A 19697-nucleotide genomic window follows, 5' to 3' on the forward strand; every position below is an offset into this window, starting at 1 on the left:
CCTTAGCAAAAAGTTTACCGACTGTGAAGCAAGATACTCACTGCTCGAGAAAACTTGCTGCGCTTTGGCATGGGCTGCTCGCTGACTAAGACAGTATATGTTGACTCATACTACCTTATTGATTTCGAAGATGGATCCAATCAAGTACATATTCGAGAAACCTGCTCTCTCCGGACGAATAGCGAGATGGCAAATGATCTTAACAGAATATGATATATAGTACACTACTCAGAAGGCCATTAAAGAAAGTGTTGTAGCTGATCATTTGGCTCATCAGGCAGTGGATGATTATCAGTCAATGAGTTTTGAATTCCCCGATGAAGACATTATGATTATTACCAAAGAACCTAGACAATATGACGGACCTGAACAAGGATCCCGATGGACTATGGTTTTTGATGGAGCTTCTAATGCACTTGGTAATGGTGTTGGTGTTGTGATCATTTCCCCTGAAGGTTGTCATACCCCGATTACTGCAAGACTTTGTTTCTATTGTACCAATAACATGGCTGAGTATGAGGCATGTATCCTGGGCATCAAAGCTGCCATTGATATGAAAATTCAGTTCCTGGACGTATATGGAGATTCAGCCCTGGTAGTGAGTCAGATTAAAGGAGATTGGGATACCAAGCATGAAAATCTTATTCCCTACAGAGAGCATGTGCTGTCTTTGATCCCACATTTTGAAGAGATTACCTTTGGACACATTCCACGAGGAGAGAATCAGTTGGCAGATGCATTAGCCACCATGGCATCTATGTTTGAGATTAGCTGGGATGATGAAGCTCCCAAGATTACTATTGATAGATTTGAGAAGCCTGCATACTGCAATGAGATTGATACTGAAGAAGGAGAGGAAAAGCCTTGGTTCTATGAAGTAAAAAGATATCTTGAAACTCAAGAGTTCCCTGAAGGGGCATCTGTCAAAGATAAGAAGTTTCTGAGGAGGTTTTCTGCTAAGTTCTTCTTGAGTAATGGAATTTTGTACAAACGCAATCATGATTCAACTTTGCTTCGTTGTGTGGATAAGAAGGAAGCAACAGAGATTATGGAAGACATGCATGATGGGGTTTTTGGCACTCATTCTAGTGGTCATACTATGACAAAGAAGGTATTGAGAGCAGGATACTATTGGTCTACCATGGAAGCTGACTGCTATCAACATTCCAGGACATGTCACAAGTGTCAAATCTATGCTGATAAAGTGCATATACCTCCGGCTCCATTAAATGTGTTGACTGCTCCTTGGCCTTTTGCCATGTGGGGCATTGATATGATTGGTGAGATCAAGCCTACTGCTTCTAATGGGCATCGTTTCATCCTAGTTGCTATTGATTACTTTACAAAGTGGGTAGAGGCAGCCTCATTCGCATCTGTTACCAAGAATGTTGTGGCTCGATTCATTAAGAATAATCTCATATGTAGGTATGGCATCCCTGAAAGGATTATCACAGACAATGGCTCTAATCTGAACAATACCATGATTACTGATCTCTGCATGCAGTTCAAGATTAAGCATCACAACTCTTCTCCGTATCGTCCGAAGATGAATGGGGCAGTAGAAGCTGCTAATAAGAACATTAAGAAGATTCTACAGAAGATGACTGTTACTTACAAGGATTGGCACGAGATGTTACCATTTGCTCTTCATGGTTATCGTACTACAATACGTACTTCAACAGGGGCAACCCCATTCTCCTTAGTCTATGGTATGGAAGCAGTTCTGCCCATTGAAGTTCAGATCCCTTCCTTAAGAATCATGAAGGATGCAGGCTTGGATGAAGATGAGTGGATTCAGACTCGACTCGACCAGATAAATTTGATTGATGAGAAGAGGTTGGCAGCTGTTTGTCATGGTCAGATGTACCAGAAACGGATGATCAAAGCTTTCAATAAGAAGGTTAAGCCAAAGGTATATCAGGCCGGTGACTTGGTAATCAAGCGTATCATACTACCACAGGGTGATCCTAGGGGCAAGTGGACTCCTACATATGAAGGACCATTTGTGGTCAAAAGAGTATTCTCAGGAGGTGCCATGATGCTTACTACTATGGATGGTGAAGACTTTCCACAGCCTGTAAACGCAGACATAGTTAAAAAATACTACGCATAAAAAGAGACCCGCTAGGTTGACTGGCCTAGGCAAAAATAAGGGCATCCCGACAAACCAAAAGGGTTCGGGCAAAAATTAGGGATATATATAAAAAAAATGTACACCCGGCAAGTCGAAAACCTGAAAAGGCGGCTTGGGCAAAAAAGGGTATCCTGGTGGATTGAAAACCTGAAAGGGAAATCCAGGCAAAAGTTAGGGATTAAAGCGTATGACTATGTCTCGTTTGGATCACTCATGTAACTTCAACTGATGGTGCTACCTAAATCAAGTTCAAACAGATAAAAATCAATCCCATCGTTTCTGTCTCAACAGCAGAAGATGAGATATTTGAAGATAATGGCAATAGTAGAATTGAAACTCAATAGGATCATTTTTCACATAGCTGTTTTCTTTGTTTTATAAAAAATTTACGACGAATTCCTCTTACTAGGATTTCTGTCTCCTTGTACAAACTTGCCTATGTATAGGTCACTTTGTGATATAAATAAAATTTCATCTTTGAATCCAGATTTACTTTTACTCTATTTACATAAGCGAAAACGTCCATTGGTTGTGTTTGAATGTATGTATGCTTTTGAATACGATTGATGTTTACCAGAAATGCATAAAATGCAGTAATAGTATTTACTAAGGACGAACGAGGAGTAGTTCAACGAAGCTTCGCCGGTTCATCCCCACTACAAATCCCCAGTAGAGCAAATCTATCTTTATAGATGCTTCAAATTACGTCTCCCCTTGAATTTATGTCCATCTCTTTTATCCTCAGTCGGGATACTCAGGAACTTATTCCTTCAATAGAAGTACGACGAACGAATACGGGAAGTGACAAATACTATACTATCAAACAAGACGGGAACGAGTTCCTCATATTCTTCAGCAACGAATCGGGATTTATTTCCCCTAGCCAACAGTTGTTATACAAAGATATCCGGACGCTTCAAGCCGCATGATTCATACATACATCATTTACATCATACCATGGCATATCCATAAGTGCATAATACATTTACTTAGATGCACCATGCCATGCATGCATACATATTGCATAAACTAACCTTTTCCTTGCAGGATGGTTATATACAGATAAAATACTATCAACAATTCACAACAGGTCAGAAACGATCTATACGAAGATCTAGTGCTGATACTTAATCATTACTCAAGGTGTCCTTGGATAGTAGGCAAACGGTCTATACGAAGATCTATTCCATAGTCCAGGATGTTTTCAGGAAAGTTAATCCTGATACTCTTTTGTCCTCGGATAGTAGGCAAACGGTCTATACGAAGATCTATTCCCTAGTCCATGATATTTTCAGGAGATTTCATCCTGATATTCTTTTGTTCTTGGATAGTAGGCAAACGGTCTATACGAAGATCTATTCCCTAGTCCAGGATATTTTCAGGAGATTTCATCCTGACACTCTTTTGTTCTTGGATATTAGGCAAACGGTCTATACGAAGATCTATTCCCTAATCCAGGATATTTCCAGAAGAGATAATCATCACGAAGATTTATTTCTACTGGTTTATTCAACAATTCAAAACAGTTCAAAGACGATCTATACGAAGGTCTAATGCTGATACTTAATTCAGAAAGAAATCGCCACGAAGATTTGGTTCTGACACTTAAATTAAAAGTATGTTCTTAGATACGATTCAGAGACGGCCTATACGAAGACCTAGTACTGATATCCAGTATCAACATCAAGATATTATCACCTCCTGATATTATGGATGGCATCTATAAGCCCATCTCCAGTTCTTCCAAGTGGCATCTTCAAGCCCACTTAAGCATATACAACCAGTCATCAGTGTTACTTTACGCACCGGCGAGTGCAAATTTTTGGGCTTTTGTGTTCAATCCCCTTCAACCTTCCAAGTCACGAATGGCACACAGGCCAATCTAACTCCTCAGGTTTCAGAAAATTGAACAGGGGCAGCTGTTGCACCCCAAAATTTGCCCTCTATTTTTAACTCTAACCAATTTTTTGTTTCACATTCATTTGCACCATCTTCATAGCATAACATTTTTTTCTGTCTTAATATTAGCTGGAATAATTTCTCGGAATTTACAAACAGACTGGTCAAATTAACTTTTTAACTGTGCCTAAAATTAGTCAACGAAAAAATGTCAAGTTTAAGTTTGCAAATGTCGATAACATTAATCTGCGGTTCACGTGGTTTAATTTGACATGCTAAAAATATTTTTACGACTATTTTTGGTCATATGTTGATCAGTCTGAGCAGTTTAAACGGTCATAATTTTTATTTCAAAATCCGACCAAACGCTGTATTTTTCCGAGTCATTTATTTCGCGCTGATTATTTTGACGTGTTCATTTTATTTTTTCGAGCATTTTGGTGCCCGACTTTTATTTTTTTTAGTCTATTTATTTTTATATTGGGTCTAGAATAAATAAATAGGTTAATTAGTTTTTATTTTAATTTTAACTATTTTAATTATTTAACTTTATTCAGTTTTTAATTTAATATTGGGTTTCAAAATAAACTTAGGCCCATTATCATTAACCTAATTTGTTCCTATATATATTTACTAGCATGACTGATAGAGGGAGGCCAAAAGACAGAACAAAAAAGAGAAACTGAGAGTGGCTGATCTATACTATCGTACACACAGTTTGGTAATAGTTTATATATGATATATACTTTATCTATTTTGTTGATATATTTGTTACTGTGTTTCAAATACATGTTCATATGTGTGACTGTGTTATGTATTCCAGATACATGCGGTTTGGTTAAATATATCAGGATATCGCCGTTTTGCTTTTTTTATGCACATAAGTATAACATGTATAATAATTTGGTTCATTGTACTATGTATTTGATGTGTTTGTTTTTATATAAGTTTTATATGTCTCATAATATATAATATAATATAATAATAATTTTGTTGTTAATAAAAATGCATATGGATCATATAATATATAATTTATAATATGTAACTAGTGTGTTAAATATATATATATTTCTATTTTATGTTATAATTTGATTATGTTTTCGGATCGGATCGTGTCAATACGCCGTTTTCACATATACGTGTATGAGGCGTGACATTTGTGTTATCCGATCCAGTTGCGATGATCGCAATTTTGCGCTAGCAACGCCGTTGTTTTTTTTTAATTCATATTTTTTTTATATACATATATCTAGTTCTGCACATTTTTTTTCATAACTAACTACCCTGATTTTTCCTAAACCCTGACAATTTCGCCACAAACTCTAAGTTTCAAACCTAAAACTTTAACCGTGTTATTTCCTCTAAACCATAAACCTTTTCTTAAACCTTAACAAACCTTATTATTATTTCCTATTTTCGCTCATATTTATGTTATTCATACACTGTAACTGCTTCGCCCTTGTAATATTTTAAGTTTTAACTTGTAATATTTTCAGTTTTACTTTTCGCCATCTTTATTATGTAACTGCACCAAAGCGTTGTAATAATTATGGTTTTATTTTCTGCCATTTATTTTTCTGCCATTTAAATTCCTGCCATTGATCCTATATTAACTGCGTGGTTTAGTAATGTAGGGCGTGAAAACCTACTAAATTAATTATTTAATATTTTTCTATAACCTTTATATTTTTGTAAATAAATAATAAATACTAACTATTTTAATAACTTTTTTTTAATTACTTACTTATAATAATAAATCCTTATATATTTTGTAAATAAAATCTAATTGACCATTTTTCTAATTGAATAATAATAATAAATCTATTAATTTAATAATTTGATATTTTCTATAATCTTTATTTATTTTGTAAATAACTAACTTAATATTTTTCATATAACTCTTTTATTTTATAATTTGTACATTAATGTATTTTAAATTCTTTTATTATTACTAATTTATTTTAAACTCATATTTTTCTGATAACTTCTAAAAAAATCTAACTTGTTTAACCTAAAATAATTTCTTTTAAAATTCTAACCTTTTTATTATCACTTTATTATTATTGTTATTTTATTATTGCTTTATTACCATTGTTTATTTATTATTTTATTATTATTTGCTTTTATCTATTCTATTTTTGCTTCATTATTTTCCTTATTTTAATTTTGTTTTATTTATAATATTAGGAACAAATGTATAGGTTGTAAATTTATTCTTTCTCGCCTGATTATTATGTATCTGTCCCATAGCCATGTAATAGTTTAGGAATTTATTTTTCTTGCTTTTATTTTTGTAAATATTTATTGCGTGGTTAGTAATTTAGAGAGTGCAAAAAACTAACTGTAAATAATTGAACTTAGAAAATTAAATTCAAGACAAATATCTGAAAAATAACACCCACACACGTAAGTCGATCTTTGATCACCATCTGTACTTCCTAGGGTATTCCTCTTGGTTGCCTTCTTTAAATGGTCAAGTCCCTCGAAAATAGGGGTGTCTTAAGCAAAGTCCCTTCAAACAGAAAAATCATCAAGTCCCTATAAACTTAAAAGATCAAGTCCCTACGAGGTTGCCTACGATATAATGATCTTGTCCCTTCGGTAAATATGATGATAGTCCCTACGAGTTGCTAAAGACACCCCTTATGTGTCGCATTACGCGAAAAACCGGCGGGAAAACAAGAACAACAGAGCCGCCACCGTGCGTTATTTATCCCAAAAGAGGGAAAGGAAACGCTCAGAGTAAACCTGGAAAAGACATGGTCTCGCGACCAAAGAGAATGGGATCGGGAGTCGGTTATGCGAAGGGAAGGTATTAGCACCCCTACGCATCCATCGTACTCGACGGGATCCACGCACAATAGGAAGGAAAATGGTTGCTAAAAACACTGCTCACACACACACACTGGCTGAAGGAGACACAAGAAAACAGACTGAAACTGACTCGGCAGGATATCGCATCCTGGGCCTACTTAGTCTATCAGGCATAGACATCAGAGTCGAAGTAGTTCGGACTGGGGAAACAACACATGCTCGCTAGGATATCGTATCCTATGCATACGTATCTCCTTTGGACGAAGGAGAATCAGAGCATTCGTAGCTCGGCTAACACGCACACAAACAAACACAGGCAAAGGCAAACGTGGAGCCTGAATGCCAATCACTGGGCTTACATCAGCATCCGAACCAAAACACACACAAGAAGGCCAACGTGGAGCCTGAATGCCAATCACTGGGCTTACATCAGCATCCGAACCAAAACACACGCACACTGGAACCCGAATGCCACTCGATGGACTTACATCAGCTTCCAAGCACACAACAAGACACAGGAAGAAGAAGGGTCTCGATTGCAACTAGGGCAAGAGAAGGGGAAGGTCTCAATCGCAACGAGGGCGAGAGAAAAGAATTAGTGTTAGTTGTTAGTCAAACTCGACAAGACATCGCATCTCGTGCCTACGTATCTCACCTGAACATGAGAATCAGAGTTGCCGTAGTTCGGCTAAACTATTCCTGTTGGTTTGTGTTTTTTTAGGTGGACCACGTCACTACACAATCTACCGGATGCTCGACCTTTGGAGACTTACTCACCTGTAGTAGAAGGAGTTAACGTATCCTTAAGAGGGGATAATGTTTGTTTGTGTTTTAGGAAAGCTCAAGCAAGAAAGGAAGTCCTATACGAAGGAACCGTGCTACCTTAATTGACATGCAAACGAGACTACGCGGAGTCTAGCAAACCTAGGGGATACAATCACACCACACAAACATATACAGCATGAAATAAACACACCAACAAGGGGCTCAAACATCAAGGCTAGGCTTTAGTCGAGGGGTCATATCAACCTCAACAAACAAGCCTCTGTATCGGGGTCAGGTTAGCTCTTAACCTTGCCATTGAGAGGCTAAGGTGAAGCCAGATGAAAGGTGATGAGGGGTGTGCCTCATTGCTTCTATCTCTGGTTAGAGAGAGCATCAGACAAGGGAGCGTGGGTCCAGAATGGGGGGACCCTTCTACGCTCAGGACATAGACTCGACTGTACAATGTACAAGATCTTGGGCTTGGATCTCAATGCTACAACCATGTAATGGGAGCAAGGAGAAGACTCACAGAATAGTGGGGGATAGATTGCTTATCCCTACCTTCCACCAATTGCCTCAAATGAGGACTTTTCCTGCTTGGGACAAATATAAACATACACAAGCATTGCCTCTTAAGGAGGACTTCAGACAGTTTGCCCGGCCCGGTAACAGCCGGGTCTCCAGACTACATGAAGAAGAAAGTTCTATACCTCAATGCCAATTGCTTATAAGCAAAGCAATGCAAGTTCTTAAGAGAACTGAGCAACTAAAGGGTACCTGAAAACAATCCAACATAATCAGCATCCCATTCATAATCAGACAACAATACAAGAATCAACAATGTACAATCATAATCAAACAATAATGTGCATAGCACAAAGCTCAATGCGAACCAACATCCTACAAAACAGCCACATTAGTTTACAAGTCAAGTAAGATAATCCCAAATGTGAAACAATTCCTTTAATCATTAACTTCTTAACCTGAAAAGCCAAAAACAAGTTCAAATGTAAGTGACAAGACCACTAGGACTAGCCTAGGGTCCAAAAGAAGTAAAAATCCTAAAACAGCAACCAATTAATGATCAAAGTCAAGCTATTTCAATAACAAAGGGATCCCAATTGGTCCCATATCCAAACTATGTACACATCTCAATCTATGCAACATGTAAGGCAAAGGGAGCAAATGTAAATCACATATGAGCAACCAGCAAGATTACATCCAAAAGAATATCAAAACAGCATGGAAAATTCCACAAAAATTATATCCTAAACAGAGGACCTTCAACAAGCTACATGTCAATTTTCATACAATTTGGCCTAGTGGAACTATGGGAATTAATTCAACATGTCAAAGCATGCAAAAACACAACCAAATGAAGCTACAAAATGTATGCTAACTTCAATCACATGGTAAACAATGGCATTAAATGGTAAATGGATGGGACCAAAGCCAATTGAAAGCTACACATGTCAGGAACTACTCTACCAAATTTCATGGTCATAGGGTAAGGTATGAGGATATGGCAACATATATACGAATGTGTCACAAACAAGGCCCTAAATATGCTAGGCAGCACTCAAAAATCCTAATCAATTAGGAAATGGATTATAAAAATCCACAAAAAATCACAGTGAAAGTTAACATGTTAATGGTGCTACATGCAAACAATTAAGGCCATTGGCCAAAGGGAAGCATGGCAAAATAATTGGAGAATTCTGTATATCACATGGTGTCACATTTTATCATACTCAAGTTCAATAAATCACAACTAAAAGACCAGAGGTCCAAAAAACACAAATCCTATGTCAAAAATTCCAGAAGAGTGTCAGGAATCTACACCTAAAATTTCAACTCATTTGGATTATGTATGGTGATTTTATAATTAAAATGGTACAACATATCAAAATAACACACATGATGGACATCCCTATACCAATTAATTTTTCTACCAAGCACAATTTTAATTTTTATGCCTAAAAAAAGTAGACTAAAAATGGAGACTAACAAAAAAAGTCTGAAATTATTTGGACTAAAAATGATCATTTTATGAATTTTAGAAGATTTGTGGATTATTGAAATAATTATTGAGATATTCATTTAAGTGTTACTTGAATTAATTGAATTAATTAAGGTCTGGTGGCAAATCCGTAATAAACTAAGCCAAGCCTGAAACGCGGTGTCGCTTTGTGGTTGGTTGAAGCTGGGCGCGCGAACACAATTTGAACGCGGCACTGTAGTTCGATGGATCAAAACGCAGAAAACTCCAGAAATCCGTCATCATCTTCGCACAGCTTATGCTCTTCAACGGCAACAACGGTTTCGGATTTTTCTTCACCAAATCCAACAAACCGTATACCGTTGGAAAGGTCTCAATCTCAGGATCTCAATTATGTCTATGATTTAACCTACAAGTTCCTAAATCTCACGGATCGATCGACTAAAGTTTCACATTCAAAGCTTCGAGTTCAGATTTCTCCACCTACGGTTATCCATTCCTAAAACCGAGCCTAGCATGATGAACTACACCTAACAAGCTACAACACGCATAGGATAATCGAAAGAATCATGAGATTCGAAATTTGAGTACCTTGCTATGGCAGTGACAATTCGCGTGTTCTTTGCGCCTCTCGACCAAAAACAGATGAACTAGCAGCTGCAAGAAATTGGATACGATGCTCAGGTTCGATGGAGGTTGCTTCTACCGCGCGAAATTCTCAATTCACCATTGATGCCTCCAAGATGAACAGCCACGAATGAAGCTCCTCTTGATTCAAACTTCCGAAACAGATGGAGTAGAGGATGATGGAAGATCAACACAAAAGGAATTTCGAGAATTAATCAAGAATTGGTGAAGTTTGATCAATTTTTGTGTGAAGTGTTCTTGAGAGATTTTCAGAAATTGGAGAGAATTTGGATCTGATTTTTTGGATTGTGAAATTCTGTTATGCTTAGGAAGTAATTAGGCTTTTATATGAATCCTTAATCCACAATTAACCAAGCCATTAATCAAATTGCATTGTTAAGCAAATTGTGCATTTCACTCAAAGTGGCCAAAATGCCCTTTCTCTAAAACAGTCCATATATCAGCTCAACTTTGATTCAAACAAGTCCAAAATATCACATGTGATGTGTAGAAACAAGTCCCATTTCCATTGGATGCTTATTTTTGAATTTCACCATTTGATAGCAAAATGTCCAATTTTAACCATTGCATTTTTCAAACCAAATCTCAATTTACAAAGCCTATGCATAAAGTGATGATTCAAACACATTCCAAATGCCATTCCTGAGGTGTTGCAAAAAGTCCCATCTCAAAATTCCAAATATTTTGACATTTGGACAATTTTGCCCCTGATCCAATTTAACAGTCCAGTTGAAAAGTGACTTTTTGCATTGACCACTTTTGGAAAAATCCAATGATGCACCATGAAAGTACATGTCAAATGGAGTTTGTGCATATAAAGAACTTGCAATTTGGACAAACCATGTGGAAATTATGGCCTCCTGATTACGGGTCATTTTTGAAATTGATCTGACCATATCTTGACAACCACACATGGGATTTTCAAGTTCTTGGACTTTTTAGAAAGGTGAGAACAAGATCTTCAACTTTCATGTTGGACAAAATTCCATTTGAAGCTGGTATGATGAAGTTATTTTGAGGAGAAAAAGTTTCCATTTTGGGCAGCTGAAATTACAGGTCGCCTGCTATTTTTGGAAACTTTCTGTCTGACCTCCAAATCTTCAACCTTGGTCTTTGGCATGTCAAATGAGACTTATATGGACATGAATGAGGCCTTTCAAACCATTTCCCACCTTCCAATCCATAAAATCAGGCACAGTTGACCACAGTTGACTTCAGTTGACTTTCTAGGGTTTCTGGTTGACTGAACAATGACTGGTGACTTCTGAGCATCCAATCTTTGGCCAAACCACTTCAAAATGATCCTTGGACCATATGAGCTTGAAAAATCAACCCTAGGGCTTTGTCTCAATGAAAATGGCACTTGCTTGTTTGACTGACTGATTCTCCTGATCAGTTAGACCTGATTCATCAATTGAGCTTGCACTTGGGCAAATGGACAATGCAATGTTATGCAGTGGACATTGTTAATGCTATGACCTAATATGAAATGAATGTACAAAATGGTAGGGTGCAAATTTGAGGTGCTACAGCTGCCCCTATTCAATCAATTGGGAACCCGAATGGATGAGAGCAACGGCTGTCAGACTTTCGGGGTAAACAGGGATTGAATACCAAGAACCGTAGAAATTTGCACACTGCTGGGACTTTATTTGTTTTTGCTTTCTTCTGCTTCAGAGGTACAACCACATCCAGACATCGACACACGATGCATGGGGTCAGAAATCATCTCAACTAGATGCCAACGGACAACCAGGAAAAACTCAACGTTTACCAAGACCAACGGAGAGGTAAATCAACTCTACTGGGGATAACCAGGGAAGGATACAACCATACGTCAGCGGACGCAATGGGAAAAACTCAACGTTTACCAAAACCAACGGAGAGGTAACCAGACATTAATGAATGAATGGAAGGAGAGATACAACCATACGTCAGCGGACATAATGGGGAAAAACTCAACGTTTACCAAAACCAACGGAGAGGTAACCAAACATCATAGGATGAATGGGAAGACTCGACCAGACGTTATAGGACGAAAGGGAGAAGCTCGACGTTTATCGACACCAACGGAGAAGGAGAAAACTCAGCCAAGACGTCATAGGACGAAAGGGAGACTCAACGTTTATCGACACCAACGGAGGAGGAGAAAACTCAGCCAGACGTCATAGGACGAAAGGGAGACTCAACGTTTATCGACACCAACGGAGAAGGAGGAAACTCAGCCAAGACGTCATAGGACGAAAGGGAGACTCAACGTTTATCGACACCAACGGAGGAGGAGAAAACTCAGCCAGACGTCATAGGACGAAAGGGAGAAGGAGAAAGCCACTTCACGAGGGAAAGGCACCACAACCGGAAACCGAATAGGACGTCTACTGGGAATTCTGGTTGGGAAGTCAACCAGACATTAATGAATGACTGGGAATGAGGTATACAATCAGACGTTCATGGGCGAATGAGAAAAACACAACGTTTATCGAAACCAACGGGGAGGTAGATCCACTTGGGGAAAGGTACAACTAGACGTCATAGGACGAATAGGAAAAACTCGACGTTTATCGACACCAACGGAGAGGAGGAATATTCTGAGGGGAATCATCTGGTATTACCAAATGATCTGCCGGGAACAATCAACTATACGTCATAGGACGCACAGGAAAAACTCAACGTTTATCGACACCAACGGAGAGGAGAAATCTTCTAGGGAGAGTGAGAACACAACCAAATTATCAGCGGATAATTGGGAAAAACTCGACGTTTATCGACACCAACGGAGAGGAGTAATCTTCTGGGGACGACCCTGTGGGGAAAAATATCAACTATACGCCAACGGACGCATAGGAAAAACTCGACGTTTATCGACACCAACGGAGAGGAGGAAACTCAACCAGACGTCATAGGACGAAAGGGAGACTCAACCAGACGTCATAGGACGAAAGGGAGACTCAACGTTTATCGACACCAACGGAGAAGGAGAAAACTCAGCCAGACGTCATAGGACGAAAGGGAGACTCAACGTTTATCGACACCAACGGAGAAGGAGAAAACTCAGCCAGACGTCATAGGACGAAAGGGAGACTCAACGTTTATCGACACCAACGGAGAAGGAGAAAACTCAACCAGACGTCATAGGACGAAAGGGAGAAGGAGAAAGCCACTTCACGAGGGAAAGGCACCACAACCGGAAACCGAATAGGACGTCTACTGGGAATTCTGGTTGGGAAATCAACCAGACATTAATGAATGAATGGGAACAGGGTATACAACCAGACGTCATCGGACGAATGAGAAAAACTCGACGTTTATCGAAACCAACGGGGAGGTAAATCCACATGGGGAAGGGTACAACTAGACGTCATAGGACGAATAGGAAAAACTCGACGTTTATCGACACCAACGGAGAGGAGGAAACTCTGAGGGGAATCATCTGGCCTTACCAAATGATCTGTGGGGAATAAACAACTAGACGTCAGCGGACGGCTAGGAAAAACTCGACGTTTATCGACACCAACGGAGAGGAGGAAACTTCACTAGGGAAGGAGGACGACGTTACAAACATCGAAAGATGATGTTTACCGACATCAAAAGTAAACCAGACACTACGCATGACTGGAAAATCACCGAAAGATGGTGTTTACCGACACCAAGGAAGACCAGACACTTACGCATGACTGGAAATCACCGAAAGATGGTGTTTACCGACACCAAAGAAACAACACACGCGGGTGTTGACAGGATACTGGCATCTACAAGATGACCGGGCAAGACTGAACACTTGCGGGGGGTCTCACTGGGGAACAAGGTCACGACAGCGAGCAAACAGGAAGGAACACCAAGGATACCGGGTTGTAGGTATGAAACGGGTGACCGACCAAACGTGAATTGGTTTGTTGTCCAAAACACTCAACATCCTGAAGAGGGCTAGAAAAGCAAACTCGTTAAAGGATGTACATTCGATTCCACAAGGAATACGAATCTTACTCGACTGGGGAGGACGCATTCGACCCAAGAGCGCATGAGACATATTATCTATAGCCGTCGGAACGTAGATAACATACTCGCATGGAAGATTGTCCATAACCGGGTTGGAGGTTGTTAAATGGATAAATCAACCGACATCATCCTGAAGAGAGCGAAAGCAAACTTGTTAAAGGATGGACATTCGATTCCGAACAAAGGAATACGAGTCTTACTCAACTGGGGAGGACGACTTCGACCCAAGAGCGCATGAGATACATTATCTATAGCCGTCGGAACGTAGATAACATACTCGCATGGAAGATTATCCATAACCGGGTTGTAGGTTGTTAGATGGATAAACGACCGAAAAGAAAGGCATCGTGTACCAGGAACAGGTATGCAAAGATGACCAATCAAAAGAGGATAAAGTTGCTGACTCGGAGCAAATACCCAAAAGAAAGAGAGAGACCCACTGGGGACAATACTGCTTGATCAAGGCGAGTATCCAGAGGGGAAAAGAATATCAATACCGCAAACCGGATACTGATAACTGCAAAGAGGGGATTACATCTACCGGTTAGTAGGCAGAAAACCACGGAAAAGTAACCGTCATCAATCATGATGAGAACAAAGGGTTAACTCCACCAAGGGGAGAACGTGGGATTTTACAACTACCAGCTTGTGGGTAGAAAACCACAAAAATAGGACTTACGACTACCGGTTTGTAGGTAGAAGCCAACCGACAGAATGAACCACAAAGGTTACCTCTGCTAGGGGATGAAAGTGGGATTTTACAACTACCAGCTTGTAGGTAGAAAACCACGACGATAGGACTTACAGCTACCGGTTTGTAGGTAGAAGCCACCAAATTCCGCTGAGGATGAGATGAATGAGTACCGGTTAGTGAGCCACTATTCATTCATGCCCCAGGGCAACACAAGAGACAGTCAACAAGAGGCCAATTTAGGATCGATCCAAAAAGGCAAACTGAATCAAGACTCATCCTAATGAGGAAAGAACTCACTAGGGAAAACCCATCCCATTAGGGAGGGAACGGAAGCAACCGTCATCCACGAGGATGTATCTCAGTGGGGAAATGGCAGGAAAGGATGGACACTTTCTGCTTAAGGGGTAGACTCTACATGGAGAGATCAGACACCCCCACATCTACTAGGAGGCTACTGGGTAGAACCAGGTTTTTCTTTCACCAACGGATGAGGAAATAAACCTCTCTGGGGTACTAATCCTGAGTGCCGTCAGGAGCAACTGTAGCGAAAGCGTTGTACAGACGTCGAACAAGAAGCTGCCTCTGCCGGGGAGACGGTTTGATCGGGTTAACACATGAATGCAATTGTTTGAATTTTTCTATGGCGTAATGCTCCATTATGAATGGAAATGCTACGCGATTTGAGGATGCAATGATCACTACATGCAAAATGCAAAGTGAATGAAAACCCCGCTAGGGAGCCCACTGATCAAATACTCCACTCTGTGGGGAGACTCTGCTGAGGAAATCTGCTTGATGAAAACTCTGTAGGGAGAGCACTGACTTCTCACTCATGCTGGAGAACAGAGATACCAAGAATCAGCCAGATCTCTGGTGAAAATAGATAGGCATCGATGAAGTTCCTCATGTCAACCACTCTGCTGAGGACCTACCTGAGAAAATGACGGAATACTGAGACGTCAATCCTCCAAATACCGAATCGTTGCAGAAAAGCATCCGTGCCAGGGAGAGGAGAAGACTGCTCTGCTGGAGAGACGAAAATCGAAGTCTTCAGTACACCTACTGCTTGAGAACTGGCCCACGATAATGTCCAAAACAACAACCTTGCTGGGGATGCCCCACGATAGGGCTCGAACAACACTCTATTAGGGATGCCCCACCATAGGGCTAACAGAGACTTGGAGAAACATGTTGCACTATCGGGGACGTGAAGATGGACAACTTCAACCAACACTGGACTGAGCAACCTCGCTGAGGAGAGACCATGAAAAGGTTCTACAGGACAAAGATACAGTTATGCTCGAGATACGAACGACTGTCTTACCCGTCGGTAATCATACCACCCTTGGGAGAGCACTGCAGGTCTCCTAAGTATCCTTCCATCATTGTGAATGTTCACTTTGTTTAAGAACAATTTTGTGAAAATTTTTATTTATTTTGAAAACAATGATACTTTATCAATTAAAACATGCAAAACATTTGTTGAGTTGAAACAAATAAGAGTGCAAATAATGGGGTAAAAGCTCAAATCGATGTGATGGAATGGTAGTCTGCAAAGGGCGAGACTCCATAGATCTGTACAAGTTTGAAATCGGTGATATATATTGGAGAGGGCTACATTGAACATAATGACCTTTCCTCTACCATTCTGAATCTCGATGTATTCAGAGCTTCGGTCGACGACGCATAGAGAATTCCTGGCGGATGACAGATATAGAACACGATCTTGTCAAGATGCAGTTACTTGCCAAATCCATAATTTTTGCCTAGATTGCCCCGGTGTGAGGTGCTCAATCTAGCGAGATGCAAATTCTTTTTTCAATGTCTCTAACTTTTGCCTGGATCGCCCTTTCGGGTTTTCAATCCACCGAGACGCTCCTTTTTGCCTAAGTTACCCTTTGGGGTGTTCAACTTAGCGAGCTGTTTTGCTTTTTTTTTTTTTTTTTTTAGGCTAAGTATTTCTTGACTGCATCTGGATTCACAGGACGAGTGAACTTCTTCATCCATTGCTGTAAATGTCAAAGCACCGCCTGAAAAGGCTCTCTTGAAAACATATGGACGTTCATAGCTTGGAGTCCACTTGCCCTTGGAATCGGGCACGAAAGACAAGACTTTCTTGAGCACAAGGTCATTTTCTCAGAACTCGAGACTCGACCTTCTAGTCGAATGCTTTCGTCACTCTCTGCTGATATAACTGACCATGACACCTGGCAGTTAATCTCTTCTTTTCGATCGAATTCAGCATCAGTCAACTTGGGACTTTGAGGGTGCTATTTTTCCTTTGTTTTTTCTTTTGATTTTGCTTTTGATTTCTTTTGATTTCTTTTGCACCCTTTCTTTCTTTGTTTTTTTTTTTGATTGATTTTTTTTTGATGCCCCAGTTGGCTGTTCTGCTGATTCTCGAGATGCAGCTGAGTGATCTTCTTTTCTTGCTCAAGAAGTCGGGAAATCTCGTCAGGAATCCCTTCAACATCATCTTCTTCTACTTCGAATACAGGGAATTCAAAATTGGGAGATGACGTCCGATCATTATGTTCAATGGGTTTGAGAAACAACCTGCATAATGATTTCGATATGAAAAACTTTTTGGAAAACAAACAAGACAATCGTTATGCAGATGAAAAGATTGCTTTTATTCCTGTTTTTAGGGTTTTTTGTGATCACCAATTTCACGCAAAAAGCGAAAAGGGAAAACAATTGGAAAAACAAATGTTTAACATGCATTTACTTGAATGAAAATATCATTGCACAAAATGTTGCCAACAATGTCATCACTTCTCCTTTTGGCATGGGAGAAGGGTTTTTAAACAAAGTGATTATTACTCTGACTTATGAACAACTGTAGGAATGCCCACAATGACCCAATTGTGATAGATCCCACCAGGGATAACAACTGTCAGAATCTCTTGCATTAGTAGCTTCTGCTTTTGATCAACCCTCTTTGTTGAAGACCTCAGGAGAAAAGCCAACGCCAGCCCGCGACTTGTTATCTTCAAGCTTGATTAACACGGGGACCCAAGTCTTCAAAGTTCAGAATACCTGACTGCACGAGGTCTTGAACCTTCATTTTCAACTGAAAGCAACTATCCACATCATGACCAGGAGCACCCGAATGATACACACAATGCTGCTCAGGCCTATACCACCACCGAGGGTTGACGGGTATAGCCGGCGGGTCTCTGGGAGTAATCAAGTTCCGCTCTATCAACGAGGGATACAGCTCTGCGTAAGACATAGGGATCGAATCAAAAATGACCCTCTTCCTCTCATTACTTGTACCGGCTTGATTATCATAGGGAGGCTGGTAAGCCTGCTGTTGCGGACGATGTTGCTGATGTTGATACCGCTGAGTTGGCCTTCCCTGTTGCTGTTGGGTTGCTGGAATAGTCACAGCGGCAACTTGACGATATTGTCCTCTGTTCGCACTCCCTCGCCGGTGCACAGCATTTGTTTCACTCTCTCCCCTTTTGGGTGCCCCAGAGAATGGCTTCTTAGAATTCAACGAACTTGAAGAGCCACGATGGCGAACCGGAGTACGGGTTGCTCTGACATTAACAGTTTCTGTAGCAAGAGGCTGTCCATTGACTATGATACCCCTCAAATCATCATCCACGTCGTAGTTGTTGACGGGAATAGTGACAGCAGCAATTTGATCATTAACGGGGACCCCCTCTGGTGAAGCACGACTGGGTGGCAGAATCATGACTTCCTGTCTCTGGGCTAAGGCTCGCAGCTCCTCTTGCCCCTGAACGACCCCTTGCATCATAGTCAAAAACTGGGCCATGTTCGCCCTCATCTCAGCCAGCTCAGTCTGAACCTGATCCATACTTCTTCGTTGATTTAGTCGTGTAGAATACCGGTGAGGTCTCTGATCCGCTATCCTGCCTGAGACAGGAGCCAGAGTGAGAAGTCCGAACTAGAACACCTCTTATGCAACATGTTATGATTATGATGCTAATGCATATGATGCCCATGATAATGATCATTTCTCAGGCCTTCAAAGAGCCTGATTCATCTTCGAAAAAAAAGCAATCTGCAGCAATGGCACAGTATACAAGAGCAATGAATACCGAGTGAAACCAACAATTTCATCTGTAAATGAGCACCCGGATCTATCAGTGAACAGACTCTGGAATGTACCTGAGAAATGATATGCATGCAGAGATCATTTTTTTCTCTTTTTTTCCAAATTTTTTATTGATTCTTTTTTTGTTGATTGCGTTTCTTTTGAAAAATAAACATGCTATGATGCACATGATGCAGACACGACTGGCAAGCTGTGCATATCTGGACACAGGATCGAAGCTTCGGCTCGAACTCTGATCACAACCATCTGAAACCCCAAAGTCAACTGGTCAACTGTCGTCTGAACCCAATCTGAGAAACTGAGTCACCAACAGGAACACACTGAGTCCAACAACCGGTCACCATCAGTCACCAACAGTCACCATCTGTACCTGTTAAAATGATCATTCCCTCCCCGCTCACGGGTGTCATCTAGGCCAGGGTAAGGTCGAAAGAAACGCAACATAAATAACCTTTCGCAGAATACCATCATATACACACCTGAAGTATGCAACGATGATACCCCACCAGGGTCTGAACTGCTCGTGACGTCGATGTTCCGCTAAGTGGCGCATACCACCCGCTTCCCATGACTCACTCTATTCCTAGGTTTCCTAGATTGCACTCATAGCCTGGGTATTGGGCCTTTTACCTCAAGTGTCACCCACCCCCAATCAGAGAAC

At 40.3% G+C, this 19697-nt stretch overlaps 1 protein-coding gene across 1 annotated transcript; it reads left to right on the forward strand.

Moving 5' to 3' along the window:
• The first annotated feature begins 505 nt into the window (after positions 1-505).
• Positions 506-1440, forward strand: LOC127121766 (uncharacterized). The gene is made up of 2 exons (XM_051052205.1): positions 506-1111; positions 1426-1440. Exons 1-2 carry the CDS (start codon positions 506-508, stop codon positions 1438-1440), a joined length of 621 nt encoding a protein of 206 aa, XP_050908162.1.
• The last annotated feature ends 18257 nt before the right edge of the window (positions 1441-19697 follow it).

Source organism: Lathyrus oleraceus, chromosome 2 (genome assembly GCF_024323335.1).
Source record: "Lathyrus oleraceus cultivar Zhongwan6 chromosome 2, CAAS_Psat_ZW6_1.0, whole genome shotgun sequence".
Lineage (NCBI taxonomy): Eukaryota > Viridiplantae > Streptophyta > Magnoliopsida > Fabales > Fabaceae > Lathyrus > Lathyrus oleraceus.

Excerpts from the sequence above, each read along its gene's own strand:
- LOC127121766 (XM_051052205.1), top strand. The coding sequence starts at position 506 with ATGGCTGAGTATGAGGCATGTATCCTGGGCATCAAAGCTGCCATTGAT.